Here is a 15,172-nt window from a genome sequence, read left to right as displayed (position 1 = left end):
ATATATATATAAATATTAAAATAGATTAATGTATATATGCATAAACAAATATAAAGTTCTTGTTGTAGGTTTTGGTTCTTTGTTAAAAACAAAAATTAAAGAGTATACAGTTTTTCTAAAACTACAGCCACTAAAAAAACGCAGCATGTGTGATAGAAGCACAGCAGCAGTGTTTGTTTTGCCATTTTTACACGAACCTGGTAATAAGGCATGTCTGTACATTAAAAAAACAAGAATAATTATTAATCCATGTTTATTTTCAAATCAACACTTTAACGTTCACTTGTATCTAAGGAAGGCTGGGGAGGTAAAAAAGATTAAGGGGTGGAATTAGGATAAGTTACAGCTCATGAGGTACTCCATCAGAGCATCTCTGACACCTCGGCCCTGCTCTCCATCTTGTGGGACAGAGACCAGGACGGGCTGTACGGCTGATTCTGCTTCAAGTTCATCGAGGTCATCCATTTTGGTTGTGTGTTGTTTTCCAGCTCTTCTTCTAATACATGTTAGTGGTGCTTAGAAAAGAGCTTAATGTAGCACTACCGCCACCAGCTGGTAAGGTGCTTTGATATTAATAATCCGCCCACTAGAGGTGAACAATCCGCCCACTAAACGGGAACTATAGGCAAAGTGGAGACACAAAAATAGAGGTCCCACTAGAACCGGACACAACAGGCTACAACAAGAACCAGACCTGTGGATACCAGGCTTTAGGCAGCATGGAACCACTGAGTATAGCTCCAGCTAGCGGTCCTCCAGCAGACCCCAAATAGCCTGGACTCTAGGCCAGTTGGTGTAATCATAATGCTAATGGTAAGCCCTCAGTTCACCACTGACCCATTCATGTTTTAAATCGATTTTCCTCACTCTGTGACACACCTGCTGAGAAGCAGATCCTGGTAATTGACAGTTACATAGTCCAAAACATGGAACTAGGGACTCCACTGACCATAGTCAAATGCTTTCCAGGGGCCAGAGCAGGCTGCAATGAATTCTACCTGCAGTGGTGGGCACGGTTCTGCTAATCTGCAAATAGCAGAACTAACTTTTCATTTAGCGGATTAACATTTTTGCTAAATTCGAAAACTTTAAACTTTAAATCTGGTAAATTCATGTTTGCAAATTTTTAAAGACAGCTTACCACATTCCAAATGTACAGGAAAATAGTGTTTATATGAAGCTATGCTATGTTATGCAAAGCGAAGCTAAGTGCCACCTGGTGACATCACCACCCTCACAGTGCTTTTCCCCCTCAAACCTCCTTCAAACAGTCTGACTCTTGGTGTCAGTTTACAGCCAATAATAGAGACTTTAACATAATTGCCAAACCAAACCAGAACAGGAAAATAACATGAAAAAAAAAAAAAAACATTTTAACACTCAAACATTGTAAAAAGTCAGAAACATTGCACACATAATTTCTACACGGCATGCTTTGCAATGCTCACATTGTCACTGTCAGAAATAATCTGTTTGAGGAGTTTCAGTCATGGTTTAGATTAGAGCTCATCATAGCACAGAAATAGCACTGATGAAGGTTACTAATGATATTCTCATGGCCTCAGAAATAGACGTGTCTACACTGGTCCTGTTAGACCTCAGCGCTGCATTTGATACAGTTGATCACAATATTTTACTACAGAGACTTGAATATGATTTTGGGATTACAGGAGCACCTCTAAAATGGTTTAAATCATATTTGTTCAATAGATGCCAGTTTGTAAATGTAAATAATGAATCTTCTTCATACATCAAAGTTAGTGATGGAGTTCCTCAGGGTTCAGTGCTTGGTCCAATACTCTTTAATTTATGTGTACATTAGGTACATTTATTTATCAGCATGTGATAAATTTTCATTGTTATGCTGATGATACTCATATTTATCCATGAAACCCAATGAATCCAATGAGTTACTTAGATTACAAGCATGTCTTGAAGACATAAACACAGGAATAACCATTAATTTAAACTCAGCTTTTAAACTCAGACAATATAGAGGTTGTGTTTTTTTTTTGCTGAAAATCTTATATATAATCTTTGCTGCCTTTCACTTCCTCTGGGTCGCATTAATTTAGCTCCAGTTCTAATCCAAAAAAACAAAACAAAAAACTGGTGTTATTTTTGATCAGGATATGTAATTTAAGCCCCACATTTAAAAAGTTACAAGGATCACTTTCCTCCACCTGGGTAATATCACAAAAATTAGAAACATATTTTCCAAAAATGATGCAGAAAAACTGGTTTGTTCATTTATCACATCTAGTCTGGACTATTGCAATTGTTTATTATCTGGGTATCCAAAAATTTCTTTAAAATATATTTGGTTGATCCAAAATGCTGCTGCCAGAGTTTTAACAAGAGGTTGTATCTTATCTCTCCAGATCATATCTCTCCAGTTTTAGCTTCTCTCCATTGGATTCCGCTCAAATTCAGAATATAATTCACAATCTTACTTCTAACATACAAAGCTCTCAACAACCCAGCTCCATCTTATATTACAGATCTTATTGTTCCATACTTTCCTAACAGAGCACTTCACTTTCAGAGTGCAGGTTTAGTGTGTTTTCTAGTTTCCAAAAGCAGAATGGGAGGCAGAGCTTTCAGTTATCAGGCTCCTCTCTTGTGGAACCAACTTCCAGTTTCTTTCCATGAGGCTGACACATTATTTACTTTTAAGACTAGTGCTGTCTTTTCACTGTCGTTAATGTGTTGTTCAGGACAGGAGATTGTGACATGATTTTTTTTTTTTTTTTTTTTGCAATGTGCTGGCTTTCATGGATTGATATATTTTACTAATTGGCATTTTATATTGTACATGAATGCTTTTTGTTTAGTGCCATGAGAATATTTTGTTGAGAGATGAGGCTAATTATATAAATTATATTGCAATATTCTGCCATTAAGTGGCTGCCAGTTAACCCATTAATTCATTTTCCATTAAGCTACCAAGGTTCAAGGTTCTTTAGTGTCATTTGCATCATATGCGGTACATGAGGTGGAATGAAATGCTGGTCCCAATTACACCTAAAAATAGCAAAAATATAAAGTATAAAAAGAAACAGTATACAAGGATCTAAGATATATGCTAAACATTAATAATGTAATGTGATATGGTGTTTTAAACAGCAGCCTGAACATGAGACTGTTGTGATCAGATGGGTATGAACACAGCAGCTTAAAGGCAAGAAATCAGCAGCATGGATAATCAGCAGCACACATAAGTCACATACTGTATCACCATTTCAAATGGCATTATGATGATTTTCCTGGTTAGGGATTCATGAGTCTAACGGCTTCAGAGAAGCTGTTCCTCAGCCGAGTGGTTCTACACTTAACGCTACGCAACCTCCACTGGTTGTAGTATCAGACTGGGCATCAGATAATTGTAATTTAATACTTAGCATGCCAGACATGTATTGGAGGTTTGCTAGTAGGCATTTGCTACAGTACGTTATTGGGTTTTCCATGTAATTTTTTTAAACAAACCCTGATAATAAAGATTCTTGAAGTTGTACTTGTAGTCTTTTTGTCTTTGTGAAGGTGCATTTGAGCAATTAGGGCCTTTGACAGTTGTGTGTTGTAAGATATTAGTTTGTGTTGTAACAAGATACTGTCTTAAAAAAAAGAAAATTAGTTTTTGTTGCAATTCAGGCATACTTATATTTTATGTAATCTAAATTAAATGTTTTAATGTTAGCAATCTTTGCCCACATTTGACTGTTTTAGTCACTTTTGGGTACCCTGGTTCCCTATATATCTTTTAAGTCTATGAATCAACAAATCAGAACATCTGTAATAAAGTAAAGTAATTGAAATCTGAAGTTATTTATTTTTCTGTGATCACTGAACAAGTTCCATACAGTATCGTGGGATAAATAAATACATAAAAAAAAACATTACTGGACCTCCACTTGTATCTTGCATTTCCATGTGCACCAGATCAGGGTCCACATCCACACCAGATACAGACCTGAAACACATAAAATAATAACATTAATAAGGGGAATTTCTGACCATTCTGTTAGAAATTAGACCTAAACTTATGTGATTAAATTTATAATTTAGATAAACTATAGGTGACCTACTATTTGCATATGATAGTTATGAAATGTCCCAGAACAAGTAGCCAATGAATGTAAATTTCCATAACTGAAACTATTGTCCTTTGGTACATTCAGTATTTATTTTGAAAATGGAGATCACCAAAATTCTCTGTTGTGTTTCCATGTGAACTTGCCATTACAGCATTTCAGAAGCAAGGATATTTGCACCTGTCTACCACGTTGTGTCTTAGAAACCCAAACAACAATGGAGCCATTTTTATCAGTTTTTGTACATCTGTTTCACTTTAACCAGATATTGTCAAACTCAAATTTTGATTGGTTGCTAAATGATAGCTAATTAATAACAATGTATATGGTATCAAAGAAAATAAAAAAGAACAGCTTTTCGGAGAATCTTTAACTATGCAAAAACAATATTTTTTCTATGTGCTTTATGTTTATTACATTTTAATTGAAAGGTGTCTTTCATGGCACTGGGGGAGACTGTACAATTAAAATACAATGTAAAATGCAGTTAAAATAATATTAACATACTTAACATGTAAATAGAACATAAATACAGCTAGTGTGACTACAAGGTTAGAGTGAATTAGCACATGAATAAGCACAAGAAGAGCGTTTTGATGTGGCATTTGAAAATGGAGATGGGAGAGTTTTTGATGTGCAGGGGGAGGGAGTTTCAGAGGTGAGGTGAATGACTGAATGCTATTGAACCCATTATGGTCAGATGAGCAAGTATTTTGGATAGGTTGGGTGGAAGAGGACGTCTTGGGAGTGCAAGTGGGTGTGTTGATGTGGAGGAGTTATGTGAAATACTGAGAGGCAAGTTTTTTGAGGGCTTGTATTGTTAGAAGCAAGATTTAAAACAAAATGAAATATTTAACTGGGAACCAGTGAATATACCATACCATACCAATTTATTTATAAAGCACTTTAAACAGTGACAAAGCACACCAAAGTGCTGTACAGGCACAAACAGAACAAGCACATAGCAACAGATTACATAACAGGACACCAAAAAGTAGAAACCGACAAAAACAATAATGGACAACAACAACAACCGCAACATGACTAACACAGTGTGATGCACACAGACTCAGCACAGGTCACACAGTGCAGAAAGCCAGGGCATAGAAGTGTGTTTTTAAGCGAGATTTAAAAACTGTGAGGGAGGGGGCCTGTCTAACGAGCAGAGGTAACTCATTCCAAAGTCTTGGGCCTGCTACAGAGAAGGCCCTGTCACCTCTGCGCTTGAGATGGGTTCCTGGGACTGTTAGGAGCAACTGGTCTGCTGATCTGAGAGAACGTGGTGGGACATACGGCTGGAGCAGATCAGTAAGATAGGAGGGGGCAGAGCTGTTTAGTGATTTATAGACATACAAGAGTGTTTTGAATTTGATTCGAAGGTGAACCGGAAGCCAGTGTAGGGAGGCCAAAACAGGTGTAATGTGCTCCCTTTTGCTTGTGCTGGTCAAAAACCGGGCTGCTGCATTTTGGACCAGTTGGAATCTAGCTATGGAGGTCTGACTGATACCAAAAAGGAGTGAGTTGCAATAGTCGAGCCTGGATGTAATGAATGCATGAATTACTGTCTCCAGGTTATTTTTGGACAATATGGGCTTCAGCTTAGACAGTCGCCTCAGCTGGAAAAAGCAGGATTTAACAATCATATTTACATGATTGTTGAGTTTCAGAGAAGGGTCAAGTATCACTCCTAGATTAGTGACTCTTTGTTTCACTAACGGTGACAGAACGGATAGGTCGATGCAGTGGTTGGTGATTGTGTCATTGGGAGGAAAGAGCATAACTTCAGATTTCTTCTCATTGAAACTCAAGAAATTTAAAGCCATCCAATCTCTGATGTCAGACAGGCAGTCCAGTAACGGTTGAATAGAGCGAGTACCGTTGAGTCTGAGGGGGAAGTAGATTTGGCAGTCATCTGCGTAGAAATGAAAAGGTATGTTATGTTTCCTGAAAATAGCACCTAGTGGCAGCAGGTATAAAGAAAATAAAAGAGGACCAAGGATGGACCCTTGCGGTACCCCCCATTTAAGCGCTGCCGAGGCTGAACTAAAATCTTTGATGGAGACACAAAAGGACCTGTCAGCGAGGTAAGATCTAAACCATTCGAGGGCTGACCCAGTGATGCCCACCCACTGCTCTAACCTCGCAATGAGGATCTCGTGGTCAATTGTATCAAAGGCAGATGTGAGGTCCAGTAAGAGAAGGCGCACAGAATCACCAGCGTCTGTGAATAGGAGAATGTCGTTATGGTGCAGTAACGTATGGTGCACCAATATGGTGCAGGACAGGGGTTATTTGACCGATGGAAGGAGTTCTGGAGAAGATGAAAGCGGCAGAGTTTTGGACCAGTTGGAGTTTATGGGTAGACTTTGGGTTTAAACCAAACAACAACAAGAAAAGGAAGTTACGGTAATTAAAAAGTAATATAGTACATAAATAATACAGTAGTAAAAGTAATACAGGAGGAAGATGATAAAAATGAGAAGGCTGAGGACAGAACCTTGTGGAACACTCAGACAGAGAAGGGATAGATGAGAGGTAAATTAATAGAATAAGCTATTCCATTCTATTATTCTTATTAAGCTAATAATAATATAACGTAGCACTACATTAGTGTTGCTGGTGCCGGCAGTTGCCGAAGGGGATGGTTGAGGGGTTGATAGCAGAGTGCTAAGTTCGTACTGCTCATGGTTGTCGTGGTTTGGAGTTTGTGCTGAGCTGCTACAATCTCCGCTCCCTGTCCAGGACTCGTGGAGCTGTGAAGTGGCATGGGGGATTTGGTAGGTGGGGCACCCGGTTCTGTTGGCAAGGTGGGGTGCCCTCCTTGATTATTGGTAAGGAAACACTGCACAGGTTATGGAAGTCACTGGGGTCTGTTTTCAGTTACTTGAGTTTAGGAATGACTGATGGTGTTTTAAAAGCTGATGGAACAATACCAGTGAGAGGGGAACAAACAATCACTGTTATTAAGGGGTTAAGGGAGTGAACAGAGGCTTTGACAAGAGTATTTGAAAGGGGATCAGGCTGTCAGCTGGTTGGCTTCGATGTTCTGGTGAGGTGGGATATTTCAGCATATGAGGTAAGTGTGCAGCTTGAGAGTGAAAGGGGAAGGAAACTGGGGGCAAGGTGCATATAGAGTGAGTGGGTAGATGCTGGTGGATATTGCTAATCTTGTTCTTGAAGAATGTATAACAGAGTTACAGTTATCAGCAGAGTAGAAGTGATGATTAAAGAATTTGGTGGGCATATTGTTTTGTTTGTCAGAAAGAACAGTATGTTCTTTGACCTGTACTGATGATACATGTGTAATATTGTGATATATACTGTAATAGTTGGCAGTGGAGAGTAGTAGTTGAAAATATGTGCAGTGTACATGTCTTTGTGAATAGTAAGTCCTGATTTTCTTTAAAGATGTTCAAGCTGCTGACCTTTGGCCCCCAAGTTTAGATGTAAACCAGGGTGCAGTGTAGATGAAGGAGACAGTATGTCTTTTTACAGGAGCCACGGTGTTTAAGAGGTTGTGGACACTGTCAATGTAGTTTGATAGTAGTTCACTGATTTGTTTTTACTGGGGAGAATTAAAATACCAGTGTCTAGAGCAGGTGTGTTAATGATTTTGCTATTTCGTAAAGAGATTGCATGTGATGGTTTAATTTTAGATAGTGAGAGGGTGACATTAAAAGAGATAAGCATGTGTTCAGAGATAGGCTGGTCAGCTGCAGAACAGTTTTGTGGGGCAATCCCAGCCAGAACAACAGAAGAAGTCCAGAACATGCCTTTTGGAATGGGCAGAAAAATCAATGAACTGCTAAAACACAAAACTGTACAAACAAGATTTTAAAAAAAAATCCTTAGTGGGTTATTAGAGTTGTCATTATGTATGTTAAAGTGATCAAGCAGAATTATGTTGGGGAGAGTGCTGAGATGTTGGTGAGGAGGGTAGTGAACTTACAGATAAAGTATATAAATGGTGTATATAGTATTGGGCTTAGGTGGACGACAGCAGGATTGGAGGCAAATAGAGTCTGTAGTGTAGAAAGGAAGATTGGTGTGCCATTTGCATTTTGGCTTCACAAACATAGGCAACTCTCTTGACACTCGAAGAATTCTTAGATATCTTTCCAGATGAAAATAGCTAGCTAGCTGTTCAGCTAAAAACAAGGCTAGTTGGCGTGACTGTCGTTATTGTGGATGTTCTTGCCACTTACTATTCTGGCATGGATATTTTGGGGGGTTTGTTTAGAATAATGTCAAATTTCATACAGTGAGAAAAATAACAATTCAAAAATGATACCCAGTTGAGTAGACAAGTCCCCAATCTGGCCTTTAGCTGGATTGTGTGTTTGTTTGTTTTTTTTACTTTATGCCTATAGGCCTTAATAAAGTTGAACTAAAATAAAGAATATGCAAATTGACATGTATCACCTCTGATTTAAGGAGCAATTTTAGCATAGATACATGGCTGGAATGAAAAAAGACAAGAGATCTCAGCCCATAGATTATAAAAGAACATTATAGATAACAGACAAAAAAGACAATATGAAAGAAAAACTAATTAATTTAGGGAGAGAGAAAAACAAAAGCTTAAACATGGATTAGGTCTTTATACGTAAAATTAGCGGGGATTATTCTCTGAAATGTATTTATAATATTCATATATTTTTATGTAATTTATTGATATCAAATATCTAATTTATGTGGCCCCCATTATTTGTCTAATCTGCCTCTTATTCTTGAAATAATGTTGCTTTCTTACAATGAATTAATTTAAATAATCCCTTTTATGTCTTGCTTAGCTGGTGGATGAATTAATGAGATTCAATTTGCCACTGAAAACACTGAAGCTGCAAATATTTGCAAACATGGCAAATTTAGCCAAAGTCAGATGTTCTACTAAGAAAACCAAACAACTGAGAACAAAGCACAGTTTTTAGACAACTAGTTCTTGCACTGAAGTACCACATCACATATGAATGAGTTCTAAGCCACCACCTGGATTCTGTGCCATGGACACTTTTCACAAGAGACAAAATACATATAAACTGTCAAGTCACAGAGTTTGCCCTCTTTAGAAAAGAAGGCATGATGAGAAGTGATGTCAAGTTAAAGATGCTTACATCCCTAATGACAATACTCTGTTTCAGGCACGTTACCAGTACATTTGGCAACTTTATTAATACCTTTATCAAAGCTCATGCTCAATAATCCAGGTAGAAAATACAACAAAGTTCAGTCAGGTCATCTGGATGGTTTCTTTTTTTTGTTGAGACATTTTGTCTTTCATCCAAAGGACTTCATCAATCTGAGGAGCCACAAACAAACTTGATCCCACAAGCAGCACACTCTCATAGTTGTCCAACCATTTTGCTGGTGATAAGATGGTCTCTGTGGCCTGCCCTCTCCGCCGTCGACTCCTCTGGGGCAGCCATAGCCAAAGTGGTTCAAAATATCAAAGTTCATGCTCAATAATCCAGGTAGAAAATAAAATAAGATAAAACTTTATTGATCCCACAGGAAATTTGTTGCGCCAGAGTTTCAGTGCAAAGAAACATACAGAAGGAATCACACAAGATATAAAAAATAACAGAATAAAAAAATAACAGAGGATATAAAAATACCAGATAATATATCCTGATGCATGCTCAATAATCCAGGTAGAAAAATCTAAAAAAGTTAAATCTGGTCCTCTGGACATTAAAAAAACAAAAAAAACAAAGCAAAACAACAAAAAAATGTAGAAACGTTTCATCTCTCATCCAAGAGACTTCCTCAGTCTGAGGTGCTGTATTCAGCTCAGTCTCTTAAATAGCACCTTCTCAGAGTGGATCAACCAGTTTTGCTGCTGACAACCAAAACCAGCTGATCACATGCTCAAGAAGGACCATCAGCCTAACAATGGATCATTAGCACACTGATGGCTGTTTACTGTTCACAGAGGGCTGAGTGATACTAGCAATAACAGCATTGTAAGAGGGGATAATATAATAACCAGATAATATAATAATAACAGATAATATAAAAATACCAGCAATAAAGTTCTAAACAGGTCAGGTGCAGACAGAAACATTAAAGTGTTTATTGTAGTACAGTATTAATTTTATGTTTCTATATGTTAATGTATCATGTATTTTAGAATGGTTTTAACTGAATGTTTAAAGTTTTTAAAGTTTTTTAATCACATTTTTATTTTTTTTATAAGCCAGATGTCAAAGACAAATCTCCATTTCATTGAATGTTATGGACAATAAAGTTGAATTGATTGATTGATTATTGTTCTATGTGCAGAAAAGGGGAGGAGTTGAAAAGTTTGAAAGTCACAGGGAGGAAGGACTTCCTGTGGCGTTCTGTGGAGCACCTTGGTGGTCTCAGTCTACGACTGAAGGTGCTGTGGTTAGAGTCCAGTGTGTCATGCAGGGGTTGTGATGTGTTGTTCAGGATCTGGAGCAGTTTCCTCAGCATCCTCTGCTCAGACATCTCTGTCAGAGACTGCAGGTCCGCTCCCAGAACTGAACCAGCTCTCCTGATGAGTTTATTGAGTCTGTTGGCATCAGTTTTCTTCACCCTGCTGCCCCAACACACAACAGCGTAGAAGAAGACGCTGGAGACCACCGAGTGGTAAAACATCTGCAGCATGGTCCTGAAGACGTTAAAAAACCTGAGTCTCCTCAGAAGAAAAAGGCGACTCTACCCTTTCTTGTAGAGGGCGTTGGTGTTAGCTGTCCAGTCCAGTTTATTGTCTAGGTGGACACCCAGGTACTTGTAGCAGTCCACAGTGTCCACCTTAGTACTCTTGATGTTGATAGAGTTGTGGGGACTGATCTTATTCCTGTAGTCCACCTGCAGCTCTTTAGTTTTTCCAATGTTGAGTTGCAGGTGGTTCTGTCCACCACACCTCTGTATTAAGCTTCCTGGTCACCATTGATGCAGCCCATAATGGCAGTCATCCGAGAACTTCTGCAGATGGCAGGATTGTGAGTTGTACCTGAAGTCCGAGGTGTAGAGGGTGAACAGAAACAGCGAGAGGACCATCCCCTGAGGAGCCCCTGTGCTGCTCAGTATGGTATCTGAGGTGATGTTCTGCAGCCTCACATACTGTGGCCAACTTGTGAGGTAGTCTCTGATCCAGGTGACCAGCGAGTCATTCACCTGCATAACCAGGAGCTTAATAATGCAGACTAGAGTAGGTCTTATGATGTTAAAAGCACTGGAAAAGTCAAAGAACATGACCCTTACAGTACTGCCTGCCCTATCCATGTGCGTGTAGGCTCTGTGCAGCAAGTAGATGATGGCGTCATCAACTCCAATGCGTGGCTGGTATGCAAACCAGTATGTATTATGTATTAATGTTTCTTAAGTAAAGGTTTGATTACAGAAATCTTTATGCTCTGTGGTACGTAACTATTTATTAGAGACGAATTAAGCAGATCCAAAATGTGGTTAATAATTAAGGGAAATACGTAATTAAATAGCCTGGTTTGGGATGGGATCTAGCAGACATGTGGATGGTTTGGATGAAGCTATTATTTTTTAACAATTCAGAGAGCTCAACAGGACAAAAACAGTCCAAACATAAATCAGGGTCTAGTGACATTTTTAAAGTCATCTCATCTGACACAAAACCTGAGGCGATACTACACGAATCAATAGAGATACGTAGGATTTTTCATTAGACTAGTTATGGTACTGAAAAGGAACTTTAGTTTATTTTTATTCTCATCAATTAAAGATGAATAATATAAAGGTCTTGTTTTACAGTGTGGTTTTTTTGTACGTTAGCAGACTATCCCTCCAGGATAAATAAGATTCCTCAACGTTAATGGAGTGCCATTTTCTTTCTAGCTTTCTAGATGTCCATTTTAAAGTACGTAACTTAAAATTGAACCAAGGAGCTAATCATTCATCATTAATCTCTGATTGATAACTTTCTTTTCAGTGGAACAGCTTTAACAAGTGAAGTTTACAAAGTAGTTGTAAAATTATCAACTAGATGATCTAAGGGGCAGCACAGTGGCTCAGTTGATAGAGCTGCTGCCTCTCAGCGAGCAGGTCCCTGGTTCAAATCCCAGTCTGGAGGCCTTTCTGGGTGGAGTTTTCATGTTCTCTCCGTGTATGCGTGGGTTTTCTCCGGCTGCTCCGCTTTCCTCCCACAGACCAAAAACATGTATGTTAGGCTGATTGGTAACTCTAAATTGTCCCTAGGTGTGAGTGAGAGAGTGAATGGTTGTTTGTCTCATTTGTCTCTATGTGTCCCTGTGATGGACTGGAGACCTGTCCAGGTTGTACCCCGCCCCTCGCACAGTGATTGCTGGACATGGGCACCAGCGACCCCCAAAATGGAAGAAGCGGGTAAAAGATAATGGGTGGATAGATGATCTAAGTCACTGCTCTCTGATGTATTACTCTGCAAGACAGAGGAAAATGATGGAAGAGACTCTTTAAATTTGGTTACAGCATTTTCTGATAAGCATCTGCTTAGGTGAAATTTACTCCCAGTGACTGTGTAGTCATTTAATGCAAACTCAAAGGTTATTAAAAATGGTCAGACACAACAGGACTTTGAGGAAATATTACTAAGTTATTAATCTCGATGTAATAGGTCAGAACCAGGTCAAGGGTGTGATGATGAGAAAGGAATAAACAAACAAAAAAGAAAAACACAGACTATGACAAAGCAGGCATATTGACGGGTTAACTTGAGGTTAACATTAAGATGACATTGTGACAATGTCACTCATCAGTGTACATGCTTATAACATGATGACAAACAAATAATGTCTAGGTTGACCAAATTCAACTGACCAGAAGACTCTGTCCTTGGTCACCCTCTCTTGAAGTAAAGTCCACTTGTGGCCCAGATCTGCTGAAGCATAAAGCTGGACAAAGAGACAGAGACAAGTCAAAAATTAGAATAAAAGCAAAAATCATAAGTCTAACTTGTACTTTATTATCTGTTGTATTCTTCTAAAAAAATAACTCATGGTGTGGAAGACAATAAAATAAGTAAATGAGTTAAAAAATGGAAATAATTAAATCAACCTAGATAATTTGATGGTTTATCAGGTTAATATTGAGCTCAAATATATAATAAATAAACTGTTTGGAGATTGTGTGTGTGTTTGTGTGTGTGTGTGTGTGTGTGTTTTGATGTTTTTATTAATACTTAGATATTGCATTTGCAAAAACAAACTGATTTAGAAACAAATAACTAAATGGGTAAAAAACTTGAAAACAAAGTAGCACTTCTTTTTATGTATTTTACAATTATCATAAGACAAAGTTGCTTTGAAAGCATTTTTGAAAAAAGAATTGACAAGTATGAAAGAACAGCGAGCACATGAATAAATTTATTTGGTCAACTACAATGGGAGGTTTTCTATGAGAAAAACATGTCAGAGAACACAATGGATGTTTTGTTTCTTATACTTGGTATGCTATATATTGCTGTATAATATGCTGAGGCAAGCTGAACTGGGAAGCTCAGTCCTCACCTACTTCTACAGGTGTGCACTGGAGAGCATCCTGTGTGGCATGGAGGCTGCACAGCTGCAGAAAGAAAAGCTTTGCAGAGAGTGGTGAAGGCTGCACAGAAGTCTGTTGGAGTCAGCCTCCCCACCATCACAGACATTTACACCTCTAGATGCAGGAAGAGGGCCACCTGCATCATGAAGGACCCCACTCACCCAGCACACACACTTTTTGCCCCACTCCCCTAAGGCAGAAAGTTGAGGAGAATTAAGTGCAGAACCACTAGACTGAGGAACAGCTTCTACCCTGAAGCTGTTACTCATAAATCCCTAACCAGGAAAAGCCCTGCAACGCCACTTCAATTGGTGATATGTGACTTATTTTGTGCTGCTGATTATCCATGCTGCTGATCTCTTGCCTTTAAGCTGCTGTATTCATACCCATCTGCTCACAACAGACTAATGTTCAGGCTGCTGTTTAATATAACATATTATTTTACATTATTAGTGTTTAGCATATACTTCAGATCCTTATATACTGTATATTTTATACTTTATATTTTTGCTATTGTTGGGTGTACCTGGGACTTTGAGTACACAATTTCATTCCACCTCATGTACCACATGTGATGCGAATGTCAGTAAAGAACCTTGAATTTGATGCAAAGTACGAGTAACACATGGCTGATATAATAAGGTACTTTCTTCATTTTCTTGACAAAAATCATTAGTTTAAAATATAAAAATGGGGGTGGTCAGTTTTCAGGAGAACTCACTGTCATGGTTAAACGGTCTGCATCATTTTTCAGGCACAATATTATCCCTGACACATTTAATGTGCTACCCTTTAGTGATTGTCATATATAAATGAGACAGTGTGGAAATAATTGGATGTTTCAGATTCACTTCAGTGGTTTTGTTCACTTTTCCATTGTTAACAAAAAGTATATCCACGGTGTCCTATTTTAGTCTGTTAAATATGTTTCCCTAAAATGGAGAGAAAAAAAAAAAAAGCATGGTACCACTTTACAATAAGGCTCCCCTTATAGATGGCTAATAAATAGTTTATAGATGCATTATTGATTTGTCTATAAAGACTTTATAAATCATTGATAATTGTTTATTATGTATTAATGAAGGGAGACAAATAGACAAAACTGGCCAGTTTCTTGCCAAATACTGAGCCACATCTGTTCACCTGTATATTTCATCTAGAGTTGTTATATTAAACATTTCAGACTAAGTTACTACCTTGTAAGCACAATAAGCATTTGTAAACCCATTTTTTTAGGATATAATATTTGTTGTAGATACTTATAATGCTGTGATAAAGTACAATATTATTCAGATTGTATATTGTATTATTTCATCATAATGTATATTATACATACATTCATACTGTATGTATATACAGGTCCTTCTCAAAAAATTAGCATATTGTGATAAAGGTCATTATTTTCCATAATGTAATGATAAAAATGAAACTTTCATATATTTCAGATTCACTGCACACCAACTGAAATATTTCAGGTCTTTAATTGTTTTAATACTGATGATTATGGCATACAGCTCATGAAAACCCAAAATGCCTGTCCCAAAAAATTAGCATATCATGAAAAG

At 37.9% G+C, this 15,172-nt stretch overlaps 1 protein-coding gene across 1 annotated transcript in view; it reads right to left on the bottom strand.

Moving 5' to 3' along the window:
• sorcs2 (sortilin-related VPS10 domain containing receptor 2) overlaps positions 1–15,172 on the bottom strand; it is a 690,706-nt gene that overhangs the window by 195,262 nt on the left and 480,272 nt on the right. Inside the window, exons 5-6 of the mRNA XM_037675240.1 lie at positions 12,888–12,961; positions 3,906–3,970 (exon numbers count right to left, since the gene is read on the bottom strand). Of these exons, the coding sequence (XP_037531168.1) occupies positions 3,906–3,970; positions 12,888–12,961 (139 nt within the window). The remainder of the gene's footprint in view (positions 1–3,905; positions 3,971–12,887; positions 12,962–15,172) is intronic.

Source organism: Nematolebias whitei, chromosome 1, assembly GCF_014905685.2.
Source record: "Nematolebias whitei isolate Nwh7 chromosome 1, NemWhi1, whole genome shotgun sequence".
Classification (NCBI taxonomy): Eukaryota; Metazoa; Chordata; class Actinopteri; order Cyprinodontiformes; family Rivulidae; genus Nematolebias; species Nematolebias whitei.
The sequence above is the reverse complement of the archived record's forward strand: the minus strand, read 5'-3'. Positions and strand labels throughout refer to the sequence as shown.